The following is a 23,680-nucleotide window of genomic DNA, read 5'->3' on the forward strand; positions in this document are numbered from 1 at the left end:
AACTTGCACTTCACTACAACAGCAGTTACACAGGTCAGTGTCAGCCTCCACTTCTCCTATGCCATGCCAGTGCCCTCCTGGATTATGCGGGTTCATTTCATAGCGGTGGCACAATAGTAGCAGCCTCAGGGGGAGCACAGTGGCAACCCAAAAGAGACATACTGATGATATTTGGCTTCCCTCGCTGCAACTTCCTACTGGGCTGTACATGAACATCTCAGCTTTTGTATGCTGACTTGACTCCTTTTCTTTTGTATGAAACCGGCATCTTCATTTGCTTCTTACTGACCGCATCTTCTTTAACTAAGATGAGACATCTGCCTCTGCTTTGCAACTCTCTCAGTTTCTCAATATTGGCCCAAGCTCCTGTTTTACAATGCAGTTCTACTGCTCACTCCATGAAATATTCCTCTTCTGTTTTGTGGTTTTGTTTTATCAGGTCTTTCACTGCTGCTCCACTCGCAGTTATTTCTTGCCTGGGGCATGTTCCAGCATGGCTATCTTGAGGAGTTTCTTATAGCCTTTTAGTGACAGTTTCTTTTGCTCTTTGGTTTGGCTGCAGTGTGATTTACTCATCAGCTCTAAGGTTAGCAACTTGCTTAAATAACTATAAGTTTCCAGGAGGACACAGATTCCGTACCTGCTCATAATGTACCTAGGTAACAGAGAGCTATTTGGATCGCAGGTGCCATTCTAACATGTGGCTTCCTGCTCTTTCATCTTCTTACGAGGATTAGACATGTCTCCGTTTCACAGTTCTGCCTTCCACAACTGTAGCTTCAGAGATGGCATACAAAAGTGTGACTTGCATGTGTTGTGCCATTGGTGCTATCTACCGATGTGGTTTTGCATGCAGCAACTGCAGATGCTTTGATATATAGGGACTGCAAAGTGACTGAATATCTGTATTTGGATTTTCAAAAGGCATTTGACAAAGTACCTCATGAAAGACTTCTGAGGAAATTAGAAAGTCATGGGATCGGGGCTGTTTTTTTGCCTTTCTGGAGCCCAGGGCAGAAATTAAGGAGGGGGGCCCCCGATCCCCTCTCCTTCTTGCCGCTCCCCTACCACACATAAAATAACTTGAAATGACTTCTTCACACACAAAGCACAGACATATCCATGACATGCCCGTGTGTATGCCCCCCCAAAAGACTAAGCAATTTAGGGGCACCATTACACATGTAACTGCCAATTATTGGTATCAATCATGTGCGTAAGATTACTGTCCTATAAACTATGGACCATGAACCATAAAAACATCAGGAAATGCATATATTTTCTAGCCCAAAGAAACTCACTTAAAGAACATTTTCAACATCTGTAACTTATTGAGCTGAAGTACAAAAGTCACCAGTAAAATACTAACTGCCTTATATTTAAACCCAAGCAACCAGCCAGGAACATCTTCTGGCCAGCTAAATGGTACTTAACTGGCTAACCAGCAATATTCAGCAAGGGATAATTGTTTATCTTCACTGAATATTGCAGGTTAGCATTTAGTGCAGGACTCAACAGAGTTTCTAATGATCTAGAGACAGCCCAAAAATCTAGAAGCCAGACTTATAACAATCCAGAACACACATGCACATGTGCACATACCCATAGCTCTCTGCCTCTCCCCAGAATGCACACAACTCTAAATCTGTGAATCACCACCCCATATACACACCCAGCCCTCCCCCTCCCTGCACCAGCAGCTGTTTTCCAATGAGGACATCCTCCTCAAACTGAATTTTCTCCAGCTTTTTATCTTTTCCATCTGCACATACAAGTTCTCAAGCTCCTGCACCCCAGCACATTGATACCAGTGTTTGCTCCTCCCCCTTCCCTCCTGTAGATGGACATGGAAGATATCAGAGATGCAAATTTCCCAAAGCTGACATGGTTGAATTGATAAATAAAATAAAATATTTTTTGTACCTTTTGTAGTTTGAGTATTTTATTTTTCCATTCAATTTGTTCTGTGTCACTTCTGCTTCTCTTGTTTTTATCTACCTTTCTAGAGTCTCCTGTCTGCTCAACATTTCTCCTCTCCATGTCTGCCATCCATCTTCTCTTCATGTCCCTATCTGTCATCCCCAGCATTTCTCCTCATTGTCCCCATTTCTGTCTTCCTCCCCATCTGCTCTTTTAGTGTCCGTATCCTCCCCTTAATTCAACTTTGTTTTATATGTCCCATCAGAATTGTTTTATATGTCCCTATCCTTCCTCTTGTGATCAACAATGCCTCTTGGTGTTCCCATTCCATCCCTCTTCCACCATTGCTATGTCCCTGTCTCTTCTTACTCTATGCCCTGCATTTCTTGTCTATGCCCTGTCCCTCCCCTCTTTTCCCTTCCTTCCACATTCTAAATCTAGCATCTTTCCTTCTCTCTCACCTGGCATAACTCCCCCTCTCTGTGTCTGTAGGTCCAGCATCTTCCCCCTCTTGTGTTCACCTTCCCAGCAGGTCCAACACATTTCTCGTCCCTCTCCTGTTCCCCTTCCTGGCAGGTCCAGCACATCTCCATCTTTATCCAGCCCCATCCGTTTCCCTCCAGCCCCCTCCCACCTCAGGGTCGAGCACATCTCTATCTCCTTCCAGCCCTCTTTCCACCCCAGGATTCAGCAGTCTCTATCTTCTCTCCAGTATTTTACTAACTATCCTCTTCCCTCCATCCAGCATATGCCCTTTTTCTTTATACCTTCTTTCTATCCAGCATGTGCCTTCTTTCTCTATCTCTTTCCACACAGTATCTGAGCCCTCTCTTTCCCCACTTTCATCCAGCATCTTCCAGTTTCTGCCTGCTCTCTCTCCTACTTACTTCCATCCAGTATCTGCCCCCTCTCTTGCTCCTACTCACTTCCATCCAGTGTCTGCCCCCTCTCTTTCTCCTACTCACTTCCATCCAGTGACTGTCCTCTCTCTCTCTCTCTCTCCTACTCACTTCCATCTAGCATCTGTTCCCTACTACCATCCAGTGCCTGTCCCCTTCTCTCTCTCCATCCACCCCACTTCCATCAGCATCTGCCCCCTTCTCTCTCTCTCTTCCTCTGCAGTTGGGCATCTCTCTCTCCCCCTCTGCAGTGGGGTCTCTCTGTGTCTCCCTCTGTAGTCAGATCTTTCTTGCTGTCTCTTTCTCTTCCTCCCTCCCTCCGCAGTTGGGTCTGTCTGTCTCCTTGGTTGAGTCTCTCTCTCTCTCATTCTCATTGGATGGATATGTCTCCCCTGTGGTTGGGTATTTCTCTCTTTTCTTCCTCCTTCCCTCCCCCCAAGGTCCGGTCTCCCTCTCCTACCTTCCCTACCCCCACGGCCCCCCATCTCACACTCCTACCTCCCTTGCCAGCAGTGCTTTGCCTTACACACTAGCACTGCTGCTGGCTAGTTGGCTGGTTTGAGTCTCCTCTCTATGGCAGTCCTAGCTACATGAGGGGAGGGATGGAGGAGAGAGAGACCAACAGCGGGAATAGTTCCCACTACCATGGCAGCGATTCTGTTGTCACTCTCTAATGTAGTGGGGAGAAGGGAAAGAGGTTCCTGAACCATGGGGCCCCCCTGGAGCTTTGGGCCCCAGGGAAACTGCCTTGTTGATTCCCCCCCCCCCAGTGCTGGCCCTGAATGGGATAGGAGGTAATGTCCTATTATGGATTAAGAACTGGTTAAAAGGAAAACAAGAGTAGGGTTAAATAGTCAATATTCTCAATGGAGAAGGGTAAATAGTGGGGTTCCCCAGGGGTCTGTGCTGGGACTGCTACTTTTTAAACATATTTATCATTGATCTAGAGATCGGAATAACTAGTGAGATAATTAAATTTGCTGATAACACAAAGTTGTTCAAAGTATTTAAATCGTAAGAGAATTGTGAAAAATTGAGGACCTTGTGAGACTGAGAGACTAGGCATCAAAATGGCAGATGACATTTAATGTGAGCAAGTGCAAAGTGATGCATGTGGAAAAAAGGAACCCAAACTATAGCTATGTGATACAGGGTTCCACGTTAGGAGTCACTGCCCAGGAAAAGGATCTACTGTGTGTGTCATTATTGAAGATATTGTGAGACACTCAATTCAATATGCGGCGGTGGCAGCAGCTATGAAAGTAAATAGAATGTTAGGAATTATCAGGAAAATGTTATAATGCCCACTCTAAGATACAACCACACCTCAAATACTGTGTGCAATTCTGGTTGCTGTATCTCAAAAAAGATATAGCGGAATTAGAAAAGGTACAGAGAAAGGCGATGAAAATGATAAAAGGGATGGGACAACTTCCCTATGAGGAAATGTTAAAGCATCTAGGGCTCATTAGTTTTGAGAAGAGATGTCTCAGTGGAGCTATGATAGAGGTCTATAAAATACTAAGCGGAGTGGAAAGAGTAGTTGTGAATCACTTGTTTACTCTTTCCAGAAATACTAGGACTAGGGATCATGCGATGAAGCTACTAAGACCTAGATTCACTAACAATAGCGACTCAATCGCTGTTGGCCGATTCTTTGGGCAATTTTCCAACAGCGATTGATTCACTATTAAGAGGTGCAAATCATTTGCATGCAAACTCCCCGACTCAGTCGCTCAGTAAGCGATTGAGTCAGGGCAGAGCCCTGGCAGTAGTGACGGGAGAAGCTGTCACTGATGTCAGGGCTTCGCTGCTGTTAGGGCTTCCTTCCTCCCCCCACCGCTTTAAAAAAAAATGGCAGGAGGGATACCGACTCCCTCCTGCTATTGGTGCTCCTTCCACAAAATAAACAGCAGGAGGAATGCCCACTCCCTCCTGCCATCAGCACCCCTGCTGAACCCCCCAACATAGATATGGCAGGAGGGATGCCAACTCCCTCCTGCCACCAAGACGTCCCACTCGACCGCCGCTGCAATCAAACTAATGGCAGGAGGGATGCCAACTTCCTGCTGTTGTCAGACCCCCCCCCCCCCAACTGAACCCCTCCCAAACTGGCCTGGTCCACCCTCCAATATACCCCCCACGCCCCCGGTACCTGTAAGTTGGGAGCAGGAGGGGTGCTCAGTCCCCTCCTGCTTCGACGGCGAATGCGTGCCTTAGGCCCCACCCCAGTGCATGGGGAGATGCCTAAGGCCTTGATTGGCTGAGGCGCCTCGGGCTTCTCCCTTGGGAGGGGCCTGAGGCACCTGAGCCAATCAGGGATTTCCTTAGGGAGGAGTCTTAAGTATGTTCCTGATTGGCCATGATGCACTGAGGCAGATCCTAAGGCCTGCATTCGCCATCAGAGGAGGCCTGGAGCAGGAGGAACTGAGCACCCCTCCAGCTCCCAACTTACAGGTACTGAGTGGGAGGTGGGGGGGTGGGCCAAGTTGGTTTGGCTTGGTGGGAGGTTTGGTGGAGGGAGGAATGGGTTCTGATGGCAGGAGGAATTGGCATCCCTCCTGCCATATTTTGCAGCGGGGGAGGGTTTCGGCGGGGGTGGGGGGGTTCCGACGGCAGGAGGTAGTTGGCATTCCTCCTGCCATTAGTTTGATGGCTGAAGCGATCGGTGGGTGGGCGGGGCATTGGGTGGCAGGAAGGAGTTGGCATCCCTCCTGCCATATCTAAGATGGGAGGGTTGCGGGGTGGGAGGAAGGAGCGCTGATGACAGGAGGGAGTCAATATCCCTCCTTTCTTCGGGGGGGGGGGGGCAGCGGGACACCATTTGTGTGTGGGGGCCTTTTTTTCATAAAAAAAAATTGGTCAGATATTTTGCATGTTAATACACGCAAAATATCAGTGCCATTACAAAAAATGAACAAAAATCAGGCAGACCTGTCGGTAACTATGTTACCGACGGGTCTGCAGCAGTTGGATTTTAGGATAGTAAAACCCGATTCAAAATAGCCAAGCTTAGTGAATTAATCGCTCGGCTATTTTGCATGGGGTTTTATTAATTTGCATGAGTGGATCGGATCGTAGAGGAGATTGATCGGTCAGCAATTTAGTGAATCGGGTCAGGTTCGGGGAACGATCGCAAAACCAGTAAAACTAGTTTTGCAATTGTCGGTACAGGATCGGAAGGTTTAGTGAATCTAGCCCTAAGTAGTAGATGTAAAACAAACTGGAGAAAATATTTTTTCACAGCATGTAATTAAACTCTGGAATTTATTGTTGGAGAATGTGGTGAAATGAGTTATCTTAGCACGGTTTAAAATAGGTTTGGATAATTTCCTAAAAGAGAAGTCCATTCACTGCTTATTCCCTAGGATAAGCAGCATAAAATCTGTTTTACTACTTGGGATCTTGCTACTTGGGTTGGCCACTGTTGGAAGCGATAATGGGCTTTGTGGACTTTTGGTCTGTCCCGGTATGGCAATTCTTATGTTCTTATGTTTCTTCCCTTTCTAAAATTGGAGTTGAATGTCCTGCTCAAAACACACCCAGACCATGCCCTCTTGCTGCCTTCTTTTATACAGTCAAGATTTGGATGTCCTTGCAATATGGATATATAAATGCCATTTTTAAGATGTCCAAAACACAAATAAAGCTTCTAAAATAAGTGCCATAGCTTTTCAGACAATGCATTTGACACTTTTTTTTTTAAATTACGGTTCTTTTTTATGCAGACGAATTTACCCTCCTGATGATAAACTGTTACTTGGAAAATATGAAAGTTTGTTGACTATCGCATTCCAGACGTTCCTTTCAGGAAGAGCAGCATCACTCCAGAGGGAGATGAATAATCCTCTGAAAGGCATGAAGGTGCTATTCTTGTGCATGTATTAAAGTGGGCAAAAGAGAATCATATTATAAGACCAATAAGGATGCCAGCTGTCTCCAGATTTTTCTGGCAAGATTGCTTCAGTCCTGGCTTTACCTTAATGCCTGCAGGGCCTTGTAATCTTGCTTTTCTTAGAAAATACATTTGGAGAATCAGAACTAAAAGCCCCTGCAGGCAGGGGAGTAAATCTAGTATTGAGTCATCCTTGCCAGTAAAATCTGGAGACATGCTCAATAACTTGTGGTCATGAGCTAATTTGTATGAGCAGTGTTCGCAGCCATTTTTTGCATTCCAGGTACTGTATTATGGAAGATGGTCATAAATTGAAAAGTAAAGAGAGAATCTCTTGTTATCTTTACTGTTGGGGAAGACAGTAATCAAAGGTATTTCCATTGGTAAAACAGTGTTTTGATTATTGCTGACCCTCAATGCAGGGAAAATTGTGTACTGTGTAAAGAGGCAGGCTCAGGGAAGGGGTAAGGATGGTGAATTGGAATGTTTATGTGGTTCTGCATAATCAAAACTTCATGTACTGCTTATGACAGAAAATTTACCTGCAGAGAAAGCAGACACAGTTCTCTGCAGTTAAATATTCAGAGCTCAATAAAGCAAAATTGCCAGCTTAGTTTTGTTTTTGATTATTGTTGTAAACCTCACACGAATAAAGTGCCTGTGGGCTTTGCACCAATGCAGGTAGTTTGATTACATTTGTTATACCCTGTAGGAAGCAATAGTGCTTAGTAAGAATGACAAATTGACAGTAAGGATTCTGTTGCACTTCCAAATACTGAAGCCATTTGATTTTTGACCTGGTATCTTATAATGCACTCAGTATATGCATCAATATTCTTTACTGCACAACCTAACAAAATCACGTTTGCAGGTACTGTAGAAATACTGACAGTTTAATTAGATATGGCTGTCTAGAGAAATAAATATAAATTCATTTATTGTATGCAGAAGAGTTCTAAGCATTCACCATTGTATGAAATCACCCCTGCTAGAATCACCCCTAGTGTTAATGCCATATCTTTGGGCTAGATTCACTAGGCAAAGCGATCGTGTACCGATCGGTTTGCGCTCACTTTTCGACTACGGCTCAATTCTCTAACCTTCCTCCAGACCCCATCTGTACCCGATCCGATCTGCGCATGCAAATGAGTAAAAAGGCATGTAAATTTCTTAAGGCATCGATTCATGAAATCATTTTGTCCAAACCGACTGGCTTTTCCGATCCAAAAAGTTTTGACTGCTGAGGACCAGTCGCTTTACATCCTCGCCGACTATTACTGCCTAGCAACTGCTGTGTGTATGTCAAGAACCCCTTTAAAAATATATATCTACCCTGCAAAAAATCCAAAAAATATCTAAACTTTAAATATATGTAAACTTTCAAGTACATAAGCGTTAAAAATATTTTTTTGATTTTTTTTGCAATGCGCATAGCAAGCACGGGAGTGAATCTCAGATTTGTAATGTGCATGGTGAGAAAATCGCGGATTAACCCTGTGCTCTCCTTGTACAGTTTATATATCAATGCCAAATTTTTTAAAAAATCACAAATAACTTTTAAGGGCCAGCTATCCCTCCCCCCTTCCTTCCAGCTAGATTGTCGCATGCATCTGACATCATGGGGTTACCTTTGGTTGCTTCGTGCTTCACGGCAGAAAAAGCTGCACAGCCTCCTGGGATTCGTAGGCTGTATATAACAGCGCGTGATCCCAGCACATTCAACTGCTGTTAACTGGGAGGGGGGAAGGAGGAGAGGAAGACCCGACCTTGGGGGGAAGGAAGGAAAGAGGCCCGACCAGACAAGACCCAACTATGGGGGGAGGAGGGAGGAGAGAGATACCTGTCTAGGGAAGAGAGGGAGGGAGGAAGGCGAGAGAGAGATATGCTCAACCAGAACGGGGAGAGAAATGCCCAACCACAGGGGAGACGAAGGGAGGAAGGAGAGAGATACCTGACTGGTGGTGGTGGGGGGGTTGAGGGAGGGAGGAAAGAAAGAGATTTCTGACCAGGGAGAAGAAGAAAGGAGGAAGGAAGGAAGGAACTAGAGAGATACTCTAACACGGGGGTGAGTGGGGGAGGGAGGAGAGAGATACCTGACAACAGAAGGGGGGACAGAGATACCCAATCATGGAGAGGGAGAGAGAGAGATACCCAATTACAGAGAAGGACGAAGGGAGAGGGTAGGAGCACAGGAAGATTTGTTAGGAGAAAGAGGTACAGATAGGGGGAGGGGTGTAGAATGATGTTTGAGGGGGCCAGATTCTGGAAATAGGGATGGAAAAACAAGGGGATGGTCACAGAGAGGAGGGAAGGAGAGAAATGGTGAACATGGAGTGGTGGAGGGAGGGAGGGGAGGGAAGAGAGAAGAGAGGATACCCATATAAGGAAACAGAAAGGGGAGGGAGATGATGGTACCCATGAATGGCAGAGAAGAGACAGAAACTAGACATATTTGAATAGGAAGAAGAAAAAAAATGATGGAAAAGTTGATTATGAAAGATGGATATAGGGTACGAAGTAAAGAGGAGAAAAAAAAAGAAAAAGTGAATAAACAGCACAGGAAAGCAAAACGAGATAATTTGAAAGATAAAATCACTGGACAACAAAGGTAAGATAAATGATTTTGTTTTTAGTTTAGTAAGAGGGGTATTCTATGGGACAATTGGAATTGAAATGTGTCAGTTTTGAGAATTTACGTCTACTATGTATATATTGCACTGTATAGGGGAAATATGAGGGGATGCTTTATGCAAGTAATCGTATGATTAAAAATTTTAATTGATGTATAGCCCTAATAAAAATACATATAATTTATTAATTCTTGAAAAACATAACATAGTAACAGTAGATAACGGCAGATGAAGACCCGAATGGTCCATCCAGTCTGCCCAACCTGATTCAATTTAAATTTTTTTAAAATTTTTTCTTCTTAGCTATTTCTGGGCACTAATCCAAAGCTCTACCCGGTACTGTGCTTGGGTTCCAACTGCCGAAATCTCCGTTAAAACCTACTCCAGCTGACCTGCACATCTCTTTCTCCTCAATAACGGTTCTCTTGACCTATTAACCACTATATTTCACCTCTTTTAAGTTCAATCAGTTTGTATCCTTCTTTGATTCTTTTGTAAACTGCATAGAACTTCACGGTACTGCGGTATTTAAACTGTTGTTATTATTATTATTATCTACACTCGCCCAGCCATTGAAGCCCTCCCCAGCCCATCCTCCACCAAACGGCCATATACAGACACAGACCGTGCAAGTCTGCCCAGTACTGGCCTTAGTTCAATTTTTAATATTATTTTCTGATTCTAGATCCTCTGTGTTTATCCCACGCTTCTTTGAACTCAGTCACAGTTTTACTCTCCACCACCTCTCTCGGGAGCACATGCCAGGCATCCACCATCCTCTCCGTAAAGTAGAATTTCCTAACATTGCCTTTGAATCTACCACCCCTCAACCTCAAATTATGTCCTCTGGTGTTACCATTTTCCTTTCTCTGGAAAAGATTTTGTTCTAAGATTTCAAGTATTTGAACGTCTGAAAAATGTGGTTCTGTGCCTACATTCCTGGGTATTCACAGTTCCTGTTATTTTCTTTTGAAAAAGTGAACTTGCATAAAACTATTATTGTTTTACACATAGCTCTCATGTTATGATATCTATTGAACATGTTAGAGCATAAAGAACAGTCCCACAGGCATGTCAGCATACCATTTTTCTCAACTGGTTTGTGAAACGTTGCCTTTTAAAATACCTGTCTGTCTAATTTATTAAAAAGTACTAAAGAATGTTATATTAAAAAATGTAAGGTTATATATTCTTCATAGAGGCTTATTTGCAAAAAGTGTTTAAATCTTTATATAATTGCCTAAGGGGTCAGTTTGCTAAGCTGTGGTAAAAAGTAGCCTTAACAAGCCCTTTCGCAGATTTTTCTCACATTCTAAGACCACAGCTGTAAAAATGGCCTTTTTCTATTTTCTACATTAATGGCCACGTGCTAATGTTGCCATTCACATGCAGCCATTAAAAAATTACTGTATTTGTGCGTATGCATTTACCACCACCCATTCTGTTGGCAGTAAGGGCTCATGCCCCTTTAGATGTTAACCAGTTAATGTGCAGTAATGTAGATGCACTGATTAGTGCAGGAATGCTCATTCTCTACTCCCAGACATGTCCCTTCGAAAAAAAAAAAAAAGTAAAAAATATTTTAGTGTGCAGTTAGTGCATGCACATTTGGTATTTACTACATGACAATTGAGTGCATTCTGTGGTACATCATTTTAAGCTGTGTTCAGCATGCATTGGCGCATAATGCAGCTTTGTTAAAGGCCCTAAATTTTTATCTGAAACTCACCTAAATTTATTAGTTTAAAACTTAGAAGGGAAGTTATCAAGCTGCATTAGTCAAGTTATTTGTTCCTTAATATGTGTTAAAGAACACTAACACAACTTAAATTACAGATAACAAAGTGATAGCTAAATCACCACAGGCTACATATTAATGAGATGCAAAACATGCAAATGCATGTGAACCAGCTCAATACTACCGTATTTTCGCGGATATAACGCGCGCGTTATATGCGTTTTTACCTACCGCGCATACCCCTCGCGCGTTATATGCCTGAGCGCGGTATACAAAAGTTTTTAAACATAGTTCCCACCCCGCCCGACGCCCGATTCACCCCCCCAGCAGGACCGCTCGCACCCCCACCCCGAACGACCGCTCGCACGCGCTCCCACCCGCACCCGCATCCACGATCGGAGCAAGAGGGAGCCCAAGCCCTCTTGCCCGGCCGACTCCCCGACGTCCGACACATCCCCCCCCCCCCCGGCAGGACCACTCGCACCCCCACCCCGAAGGACCGCCGACTTCCCGACAATATCGGGCCAGAAGGGAGCCCAAACCCTCCTGGCCACGGCGACCCCCTAACCCCACCCCGCACTACATTACGGGCAGGAAGGATCCCAGGCCCTCCTGCCCTCGACGCAAACCCCCCTCCCCCCCCAACGACCGCCCCCTCCAAGAACCTCCGACCGCCCCCCCAGCCGACCCGCGACCCCCCTGGCCGACCCCCACGACCCCCCCACCCCCCTTCCCCGTACCTTTGGTAGTTGGCCGGACAGACGGGAGCCAAACCCGCCTGTCCGGCAGGCAGCCAACGAAGGAATGAGGCCGGATTGGCCCATCCGTCCTAAAGCTCCGCCTACTGGTGGGGCCTAAGGCGCGTGGGCCAATCAGAATAGGCCCTGGAGCCTTAGGTCCCACCTGGGGGCGCGGCCTGAGGCACATGGGCCCAACCCGACCATGTGTCTCAGGCCGCGCCCCCAGGTGGGACCTAAGGCTCCAGGGCCTATTCTGATTGGCCCACGCGCCTTAGGCCCCACCAGTAGGCGGAGCTTTAGGACGGATGGGCCAATCCGGCCTCATTCCTTTGTTGGCTGCCTGCCGGACAGGCGGGTTTGGCTCCCGTCTGTCCGGCCAACTACCAAAGGTACGGGGAAGGGGGGTGGGGGGGTCGTGGGGGTCGGCCAGGGGGGTCGCGGGTCGGCTGGGGGGGCGGTCGGAGGTTCTTGGGGGGGGGCGGGCGTTGGGGGGGGGAGGGGGGTTTGCGTCGAGGGCAGGAGGGCCTGGGATCCCTCCTGCCCGTAATGTAGTGCGGGGTGGGGTTAGGGGGTCGCCGTGGCCAGGAGGGTTTGGGCTCCCTTCTGGCCCAACTACACAAAGGTACGGGGAAGGCGGGTGGGGGTGTCGTGGGGGTCGGCCAGGGGTGTCGCGGGTCGGCTGGGGGACGGGCGGAGGTTCTTGGGGGGGGGGGCGGTCGTTGGGGGGAGGGGGTTTGCGTCGAGGGCAGGAGGGCCTGGGATCCCTCCTGCCCGTAATGTAGTGCGGGGTGGGGTTAGGGGGTCGCCGTGGCCAGGAAGGTTTGGGCTCCCTCCTGGCCCAATATTGTTGGGGAGTCGGCGGTCCTTCGGGGTGAGGGTGCGAGTGGTCCTGCCGGGGGGGGGGATGTATCGGACGTCGGGGGGGGGGCATCAGGCTTTCAGGATGGGGACAGACCTTCAAGGGGGGACAGGACTTCAAGGGAGGACAGTGCACGGAAAGTCAGGGGGGGTGAACGGAGAGTCGGGACAGCGCACGGAAAGTCAGGGCAGTGCACGGAAGTCAGGGGGGGTGAACGGAGAGTCGGGACAGCGCACGGAAAGTCAGGGCGGGCGAAAGGAGCGTCGGGCATCATGCGCGGTATACCCGTGAGCGCGGTATACAAAAGTTTTTGTACATGTCATCGTGATTTCTGCGCGCTATACCCGTGTGCGCGTTTTACACGGGTGCGCGTTATATCCGCGAAAATACGGTATACAAATTCTGTAACCTGATGTAGTGAACACTGCAAGTTGCATTATAGATGGCAAAATAACAAATAGTTGGGGTTATTTTACTATCCCAGGAGTATTGGGCCTCAAAGCATGACTGATACTTCCAGGCTGGATCTTAAAAAGACCATTGTGCAGCACCACCCCAGTTGTGTAGTCAATGAGGACCTCTCCTCCCAATTTGGGCTCAAGCCCCCTCCGCTTTAATGGCTGGTGGGGATGGCCAAGCCCGCCAGCTGAAGAGTTTGCCTATGTGAGCCCCTGCCTGTGTTGTCTGAACAGCACTTAAATTGACCGGTATGTATCAGCTGCAAATGCTGGCACTTTTGCACAGTGACTGATGGTGAACTGAGCATGCATGGGAGTTTATAACATGCTAACTGCATTGAAGATAATATAGATTACTTAATATTATCTATTGGTGGTATTAAGTGATCTGGGTTTATTTTTTAATTTAGCAAATTTATGACGTGCTCAGTCACCACAGGCACATGGCGAGGTACAATAAACATCAATAAGTAAGATAACAAAAGAAAAAGTACAGACAGTTAATCACAATTGACACATACTAGGCTGAAACACAACTAGAATTATGTACCATACAACAAATGCCTGCTCAGACAAATGAATCTTCAGTATACATTGAAAAACACTATGATCAGTCACAGCATGAAGCTCATTAAATAACACAGTCTACAAAAATGGTGCATAAAACCTAAAGGCTCGATGAGTATTCTGTTTTCTACCCACTGAGAAAGAGAGAGCTACATAAGTATTCTGGGAACCTTGCCACATAAGCCTGGCAGAAGTATAAGCACAGACTAGGGAAGATAAGCAGAAGACAAATCATGAGTAATTTTAAACATCAAGAGCAACAGTTTAAATCTGAGCCTCACCTCCAATGAAGCTGAACCAACAATAGAGTTATATAAGAATGTTTTGGTTGCCATAGTAACAGTCTGGTAGCTATATTCGGCACCATCCTAAGAAGTTGGTACCAGAGTCTGATAAACTGTTCATAATTCATCCTCAGGTAAATGTAGTCTCAATCTATGAATAACCCTCATATTGCAGAATGCTATCTGCACCTTCCTATTTATATGGGATATTAAAGATAGATGGTCATTAAGAATGTCACCCAAATATTGATTCACCCACTTTGCAAACACACATCATAATCTATAAGGTGATCAGTACAATAAAAGCGGGCTTGTGGGAAACTACAAGAATCTTCTTAGCATAATTAATGGTAAGCCCATGCTTCTTCAACCAAATAGCATTTTAACAACTGTTGATGACTAATACCATACTGAATAGAAAAAAGCATATTCTGCCCCCACTTTACTCAGTTTCTTGCATAAGAACAAATTTAAGTGTTTATGCTAAAATGTATAAGTAAAGTGTGCTCTGTGGACTTAAATCCCCAGAAAGCTTTGCTTTTCCCAGAGAGCAGGGCTGCAACTGCAGAGCTTAAGCCCAACCTTCTTCAGTTTGAGAGAGAACAGTTGCCATATTTGCAAGACCACATGGTTCATGAGAACCTGAGTCTAGCATTGTTCTCCAACCAGATTTTCACCCTACATTTCTAACAGAGCTAAGGTTCCATCTAAGTCTGGAGCATAGTATTATTCTCTACAAAGTGTGTAGACACACTCCCAGCTTCCCTTTGAATACCTTTTGATAGAATATGCTGGTAGAGTGAGAAGATTCTGTGAAAGTTGAACTGCCTTGAAATCATCAATTGCTATTAAAGAAAGTTAAAGAACTACAGAGTCTGGCGGATAACACTAAGATTACAAAAGTAATGGTTAACTGAATAGGAGTCTCATACAATTGTTACTATAACTCAGAGTGAGTTCAACAGTGCTTGGCCATTCAGAGGAGTCCTTGGTTTTCAGTACAAAACCTGAGAAAATCTATGGTAAAGTCTGTCCAGTAAAAGCTATAGTCAGCACAGTGAAAAGCTGCAACAGGAGTGTTTAATTGATGCACAACTTAAGGTGCTGGAAGAAACCACAGGGGCTGATGGTGGAAAAAGTGAGCTTAGCCATATCAAATGGAAAGATCCCACATGGGGTACGTTAAGCTACATGAAGGCCCATGCCTCAGAGAAGGAGAGCAAACAATCACAATCTGACTCAGAGGAGTCACTTGATGAAGGGAAAGTGTATTTCTCAGCAGTGGAGTCAAGATCACCTGAGAAAAGCAAGCTTAAGGTGGAGCACGCCACGGAGACAAAACGTCATTACAGTGGTCCATATGCAAGCATGGACCCGATGCACTGCCATCGGCTCTTGCTTCAGAAAGGCTCCCTGAGAAGAACACTTTATCTCAAGCAAAGTCTCTGGTGCCATACAGGAACCAGGCACCAGTGAAGTCTGAGCAGCCACATTCCCCTCAGCACACAGTGATTAAACAAGAGGCATCCAACACACCTTACTCCATACCTGTCTACAGGCAGACAAGTAGTCAGCCACAGTTACCCACCACCAACACTATAGGGATCTTAGAAAGAGAAGATCTAGCAAAAAAAATAATGAACATTGGACTCACCCAATGCAGTGACCGCCCAGAAAGGTACCATGGGTGGAAAGCTGACTTTAGAGATGCCATAGCAGTCATAAAGCCATTCCCAAGGCAAGCAATGAACCTGATGATAAGATGGTTAGGGTCTAAATCATCAGAAAAGATAAAAAGACTGAAAGATGCATTCCAGCATGATAAAGGTTGGAGCCTGAAAGAGATGTGGGAGAGGCTCAAGCAGCAGTACAGCAACTCAAAAGCCATCCAGCAAGCATTAATGAAGAGAATAGATAACTTTCCAAAACTCACCAGCAAAGACCATGACAAGCTGCTGGATTTGGGAGACCTTCTCCAAGAACTGAAAGCACTCAAAGCTGATCTGAGTCTTCCAGGCCTGAGCTACTTAGTCACATCCTGTGGCATAAAGTAGTTCTCATCAAAGCTGTCATATGATATCAAAGAAAAATGGTCAGCTCTATGAATGCAATATAAGGAGGCCAATCAAGGGAGGTACCCTCCATTTACTGCCTTTACAGACTTCATCAGAAAACTGCTCAAAAGAAGAAATGATCCCAATTTCAGGGGTGATATGCCTGATCAGGGGAAGACAGACTACTTCCAGAATGAGAAGCCAGTCAAGAGGTATGGCAACTCTACTAGAAAGTCTGTAGCAGTGCACAAGACGGATGTGCTATCCATAGCAGCTCAATCAACAGACCATCCTCCTCCTACTATAGAAAAAATAGAGGACCTAGAAAGACACTGTCTAATACATAAGAAACCACATCCTCTTCTGAAATGTTGAGGGTTCAAGGAGAAGAACTTGAGAGAGTGAAAGTAACTGCTGAGAAAATACCGAATCTGCTATAAGTGTTGCTCTTCAACCAAACACATGGCTAAAGATTGTAAAGCAGCCATTAAGTGCACCATGTGTGATAGTGACCAACACATCAGTGCCTTACATCCTGGCAGCAGTAGACCGACCTCTCCGAGGACCCCTGCCCCCGAGTCAGGCCACACTGGGGAGAAGAGGACAGAGCAAACAACATCACTGCAAACTGCACAGGTATGCGGAGAAGGACCTTAGTGGAAGGTTATGCATCAAGATATGTGTGGTAAAAGTATACCCTAAAGAGCAATCAGAAGAGGTAGTGAAAATGTACATTATCATCGCTGAACAAAGCAACCAGTCCCTGGAAAGAACAGAGTTCTTTGATATGTTTAACATCCAGGGAAACCGCTACCCCTAGCACCTTAGAATCTGTTCAAGAAGGACCAGTAAGACAGGGAGAAAAGCAAGTGGTTACATTATAGAAGCAATGAATGGCAGCATCAAGCGAGATTTACCAACTCCAATTGAGTGCAACAACATATCAGGGAAGAAATCCCAACACCTGAAGTTGCACAACAGTACTCTATTCTTATCTGCAATCGATAGCAAAACGCCTACAGCCAATGGATCCAAAAGTCAAGATCCTGCTCTTACTAGGAAGAAACACACCAGCCCTGGTCAGAACTCTTGAGTCAAAGGTAGGACCAGCTGATGCTCCATATGCTTACCGACTCGTCCTCAGGTGACATCTGCCTCAATGGGCTGAGGAGACCAAGTATAGATGTGTACAAGATGTGCATCTTGGCCAATGGGCGCACCACCTTATTCAAGCCTTATCAGAGCCATCTGCAAGTAAAGCAAATCTACAGTTGGAAAGAACCAGAACCTAGTTGAATCATCTAATAGAACACTTCACCACTAGATCCAGAAAATTATCTAGGTGATAGTGTTCCAAGTCACCAAAGATGATGACAAACCAACTCTTTCAGTAGAAGACAGAGAGTTCCTCAAGATCATGGACAAGGAATTCTCTAAAGATTAGTCCAGCAGTTGGGTGGCTCCTCTACCTTTTCATACACCCAGAATACAACTTCCAAACAATAGAAAGCAAACCCTATCTCGACTCACTTCACTGCAGAGAACCTTGCGAAAGAAACCAGAGACAAAACAGCACTTTATAATAATCATGCAGAACATACTGGACAATGACCATGCAGAACCAGCTCCACTATTGAAAGATAATGAAGAATGCTGGTACTTACCTATCTTTGGTATATACCATCCAGAAAAGCCAGGCCAGACCAGTATTGTGTTTGACTCCAGTGCTCAATTCCAGGGAGTCTCCCTCAACAATATGCTGCTTTCTGGGCTTGATATGATCAATAGCTTACTAGGAGTTCTGATTCGCTTCAAAAAGGAACCTATCACTATAACAGCAGATATCTAGCAAATGTTCTAACATTTTTTAGTGCATCCAGATTACAGAAAATATTTGAGCTTCCTGTGATATTGCAATCCTAACCTCAATCAGGAGGTTGTAGAATATAGAATGAAAGCTCATATCTTTGGCAATAGTCCATCACCTGCAGTAGCAATATATGGGCTTAGAAGGACAGCCCAAGAGGGAGAGAAAGAGTATGGCAAAGATGCTAGATATTTCATTGAAAAGGACTTTTATCAGATGATGGCTTGAAATCCTGTAGACAGCTGGAGAGGTAATTGATCTGCTAAAAAGAACATAAACAATGTTAGCAGAAGCCAATATTAGACTTCACAAAGTCGCTTCTAACAGTCCAGATGTAATGGCAGCATTTCCTCAAGAAGATCATGACAAAGACCTAAAAGACCTAGATCTGACAGTAGATACTCCTCCACTACAGAAAAGTCTTGATCTGCATTGGTACTTAAAGAAAGACATTTTTACATTTCAGATGTCTATCCAAGAAAAGCCATATACACGCAGAAGTGTCTGATTGAGAGTTAATAGTCTATATGATCCACTGGGGTTTGTGGCTCCAGTCACCATCCAAGGGAGAACCGTATTAAGAAAGCACTGAGTGGGATGTTCCATTGCCACTAGAAATGTGACAAGAGTAGGAGAGATGGAAAGGTTTCTTAAAGACTCTTGAACAACTACATATCCCATGTACTTATGTTTCTACAGCATTCAGTACAGACTGTCAAAAAGAAATTTGCATCTTCTCAGATGCTTCAAAGAAGGCCATAGCAGTGGTGGTGTACTTGAGAGCAAAGGATGTAAATGGAGTTCCACAGGTAGAATTCATTTTTGGAAAAGTCAAGTTGTTACCTCAGCCAGGTCATACCATACCACATATGGAGTTATGTAGAGCAATACTATCTGTAGAAATAGCAGATAAGTTACTAAAAGAACTTGACAGTCAAGTGAGTGCAGTCAACTTCTACACTGGCAGTAAAGTTGCCCTGGGCTACATCGATAACCAGACCAGGTGATTTTAATTATACATCAGCAATAGTTGAATGAATAAGAAAGTCAGCATGACCAGAGTAGTGGTATTATCCCAGGACAAGCAGGCAGCATATTCTCACATGTGGGTGATGTCATCCACAGAGCCCGGATGCGGACAGCTTCGCAAGCAGACTTGCTTGTAGAACTTCAGAAAGTTTGCAACTGCCGTACCGTGCATGCGCGAGTGCCTTTCCGCCTTGCGTAGGGCACATCTCTCCTCAGTTCTCAGTTTTCCGTGGAGCCAAGAAGTCCTGTTTCGACGCTTTGCACTAGATTCAGTTCTACTTCGTGCCTTCTCTCACCGCGGCTCGTGTTTTATTTATTTTCAGGGTCGTTGTGTATTTCTTGTGCGTTTTATTCAAAAAAACAAAAGAGTTTATTTTTTCTTTCATTTACAGTGGGGCCTGCCTCGCAGCCTCAGCTGGTGGGTTTCGACTTAGTTGCAGCTATCTTCCCATATATGTCCCGGCCAGTAACAGGCTGCAAGAAGTGTAGCCGTTGCCAGGACGCGATCTCCCTCACTGACCCACATTGGTGGTGTATTCAGTGTTTGGGACCTGACCATTGTCCAGAGTCGTGTGTTCACTGGGCTACCCTTCAACCTCGTGCCCGCAAACGTTGAGTACCGTGGAAAAAACTCTTTTGAGGTATGGATCCACTTGCCCCGGTCTTGATCTCAACCTCGAATTCGGTCAAGCTTACAGGAGTTCCCCCTTCTGCCTCGACCTCGGCTTCAACTTTAATCATCCTCATTCGGTGGGTCCTCGTCCTCTTGTAAATCTGCTAAGTCTTCTCCTGACGAGACGCTTGCCTCGCTGCCTCCCTCAGGTCAAATACCAGCAGTGTCACCCAAGAAGCATGTCTCCAAGCCAAAGAGTCATTCTTCCTCGGAGACTATAGCCACACCAAATGTACCAGATCCTCAATTCTCGGTGTCACATTTGGAGGCTATGATCCAGCCCATCTTGGATCATCAGTTTGGTAATATGCTTGCCAAACATGCTCCTACCTCAACTCTGCTTCCTGCAGTCCAGCCTGAGCACTTAGCAGTATCACAAGGAGCCGAGTCCTTGGCTGTACCTCAAGCTGATCCTCCTCACTCTATACAAGGGGTCAAGTCCTTGGGAATGCCTTGAGAGGACTCTTCACACTCTATGCAATGAGTCGAGTCTTTGCGAGTGTCTCGTCTGGAGCATAAGCACGCTACTCAAGGAGTCGAGTCCTTGTCAGAGCCTCGAGATACCTTGACACCAGGCATTCAATCCCTTTTGGTGTCTTGATCTCGATCTCCAGCCTCCATCCCTCCCTCCTTGTATAAGGCATCGCACTTCCCGAGGCATAGGGCAAAGATTCCTCGACTTTCTCGAGACCTGCCTGGTTCGAGGTATGGTTCTCCACATCAGTCGAGGCATTCATTGAGGCATAGATCCTCTTCTTGAGACATGACTCGTCTCTCCAGGCCTCAAGACTCTTCGAGGCCTCCAACTTCAAAGTCGAGGACACCACCTCCAGATACCACTGCTTCTTCTCCTACAAGGGATTCTATCCACTCTCTCAGTGAGTTGTCTATACCTGCATATTCAGGCCTCAGGTATCAGTACTCCAGAGAAACTTCACCTTTGTTCTCTAAACTAAACTAAACCTTAAGTTTGTATACCGCATCATCTCCACAGAAGTAGAGCTCGGCACGGTTTACAGGAATTGGTACTGAAAGAAACTACAATAAAAATTAGAAGGACTTAGAAAGAGAAGTTTAGAGGGAATTAGTATATCGATGAGGGAGGGGTCATTGTATATCTAGGCACCTCGAGGTCACTTTCTTCTCGAGGTCAACCTTCCTTGGAGCAGATATCTTTTTCTTCTTTCCTGTGTCAAGTGAGTAAGGAACTCAATATTACTTTGGACTCTGATTCCAAATACTCTCAGGAATATTTAGAAGAAATGGGTATGTCTCATCCTCCTGCAGAGTCGCTCAAATTACCCATCAATAGACTTCTTTCTCAAACCTTCAAGAGAAACCTTGAGACACCTTATTCCATTCCTGCTGTACCAGGAAAGCTGGAGTCTCGTTACAGGATGGTCCACTGCAAGGGCTTTGAGAAATCTCAGTTATCCCATCAGTCCCTTCTTGTGGAGTCTTCTTTGAAAAAGACCAATCCTGCCAAAGTTTATGCCACTGTCCCTCCTGTAAGAGAGGGCAGGTCCATGGACAAGTTTGGTCGACGGTTGTATCAAAATTCTCTCATGGCAACTAGAATTTTGAATTACAGTTTTGTTTTAATTTCTTATTTCAAGCATTTGGTTGACACATTGCCTGAATATTTCAAATATATTCCTCAACATCGTCTTCCAGGGTTTCAGCAGACGATCACCACTGTGACTCAACTCTGCATGCATCTCCTTCAATCTTCCTATGATGCATTTGAGCTTTCCTCGAGAGTCACTGCCTTTTCAGTAGCAATGCGCAGGCTTGCCTGGCTCCGCACTATAGACATGGACCCTAATCTTCAAGCTCGTATAGCCAACATTCCTTGTCAAGGCAATGAATTGTTTGATGACTCCATTGAGGCAGCTACTAAATGATTGTCTGAAAATGAAATATCACTTGTTTTCATCACTTGTTCTAAGCCTAAGCCTTCTACTTCTAAGGACTTCAGACCTCATCTATCTTATCAGAGGTGTTTTCCACAGAGAGCAGCTCTTTATACAAGAGCACCTCCTAAGAAACAATAGCAACAGAGGCAGCAGAAACCTCAGACTCCTGCTGCCCTAAGACCGCTCAGCCTTTTTGACCATTTACTACAGAGCATAATCGCCATCGTTCTGCCTCTGTCCTCTCCCCTTCCTATTGGAGGTAGTCTCCATCATTTTTACCATCCCTGGGAAATCATTACTTCAGATCTCTTGGTGCTGTCCATCAGGGAATGATACTCTCTTCATTTCATCCAGGTTCCTCCAGATCTGCCTCCAAAAGAGTATCCTTCCAATCCATCCCAGACTGCCCTTCTTCTTCAGGAAGCTCAAGCTCTGCTTCGTCTCCGTGCCATCGAGGAGGTTCCGCTGGAACAGCAGAGCAGGGGGTTTTACTCTTGTTACTTCCTAGTTCCGAAGAAGACAAGCGATCTGTGACCTATTTTGGACCTTAGAGCGCTCAACAAATTTCTGGTCAGAGAGAACTTTTAGATGCTATCTCTGGCATCTCTATACCCCCTTCTAGCTCAGAATGATTGGTTATGTTCTCTAGATCTCAAAGAGGCTTACACTCATTCCCATTCATCCAGCCTCTCGACAATTCCTCAGATTTTTGGTGGGGAATCTGCATTTTCAGTACAGAGTGCTACCCTTCGGCCTGGCTCTGGAACCCCTACTGTTAGCAACAAGGAGCAATTGCGCAATCAAAGGATTTGAATTTGGAGATAATTCGATTAAACTATCAGCATATGCAGATGATGTACTACTGTATGTCTCTTCAGAATCAATTCCTTATTTATTGTCCACTATTGCAGAATATTCAGAAGTCTGTGGTTACAAGTTAAATCAAAATAAAACTGAAATAATGCCTCTAAATTGCCTGGAACAGAAAACAGTTTTAATTGGTCAGACAATACAATAAAATACTTAGGAATACTATTTGGTCCAATATTAGAAGAATCAGCATCATATAATGCAGAGTATATCCTAAATACAGTTAAGGACCTAACAAACAAATGGTCGCCTCTAAACATGTCATGGTGGGGAATACTTGAAACAATCAAGATGATCAACCCCAAACTAAATTATATTCTAAATATGTACCCAATACTATTTAAAAGCAAAAACCAAAAATAACTGCAGACTATGTTCAAGATGCAGGCACTGTTTATTTCAAATTCTAATGGTATATACAACCTTATTACCAACCGAGGGACCCGACACGGTCCGTGTTTCGGAAAACACACCTTCCTCAGGGGTCCGTGGTAGATAAGGTTTTGCATCAAACAGTATTAAAGGGAAAAAACAAGTGCCCAAACGAGTGTAGTGCTGGATTGTAAGAAGCATAGCAATCTCAGTGGAAAAAATACTATTTAAACCAGATATATACACATAAATAGAGAAGATACTAGTAAGTTTTTTTATGGAATGATAAACAACCCCACATAGCAGTCAAGAAACTCAAAGCTTCCAAAGATAATAGTGGTGTTAACTTCCCGAACTTCTATGATTACCATCTTGTCTTTTTAATGAGGCAGGCTAATCACTGGATCATAGAACCAGAGTCTGATGAGGTGCCTGTATTGTTAAAACTAGAACAAGGGTTATATGGTACAAACATATTAAAATATACTGCACACATTCATAACTTTAATAGACCTAACTTTAATCAAATCATTGCGTCCACCCAAAAGGCCATTATATCAATAGGTAATAACGCCAAGATAAAATGGAGAAACACAAATTTAACATCCTTATGGAACAATCCTGACATTAAAATTGAAGGCTCCACTATTAGTTGGTCTCTTTGGCAAAAGCATGGTATATGGAACTCATCTACTCATTAATAATAAATGGATGACCTTCAATGAAATGATGGATACTTATAATTTGCTCAGTATGCAGTTCTACAAATGGCTATAACTACAGCATTGTCTTAAATCCTTATTTACCGACTTGACATCCCTAGACTCAATTCCTGATCTTTGACTCTTCAATCAATCTAAACGGAAGCAACTTTCCAATCAACCCTACCATAAAAATCCTAGGTGTCAC

At 44.8% G+C, this 23,680-nt stretch overlaps 1 protein-coding gene across 5 annotated transcripts in view; it reads left to right on the forward strand.

Moving 5' to 3' along the window:
• The window catches only part of TTLL7 (tubulin tyrosine ligase like 7), a 262,594-nt gene that overhangs the window by 103,763 nt on the left and 135,151 nt on the right, over positions 1-23,680 (forward strand). For all 5 annotated transcript variants that reach the window (XM_033916629.1, XM_033916626.1, XM_033916627.1 and 2 more), the window contains exon 14: positions 6,548-6,683. In XM_033916629.1, the coding sequence (XP_033772520.1) occupies positions 6,548-6,683 (136 nt within the window). The remainder of the gene's footprint in view (positions 1-6,547; positions 6,684-23,680) is intronic.

Source organism: Geotrypetes seraphini, chromosome 12 (genome assembly GCF_902459505.1).
Source record: "Geotrypetes seraphini chromosome 12, aGeoSer1.1, whole genome shotgun sequence".
Lineage (NCBI taxonomy): Eukaryota > Metazoa > Chordata > Amphibia > Gymnophiona > Dermophiidae > Geotrypetes > Geotrypetes seraphini.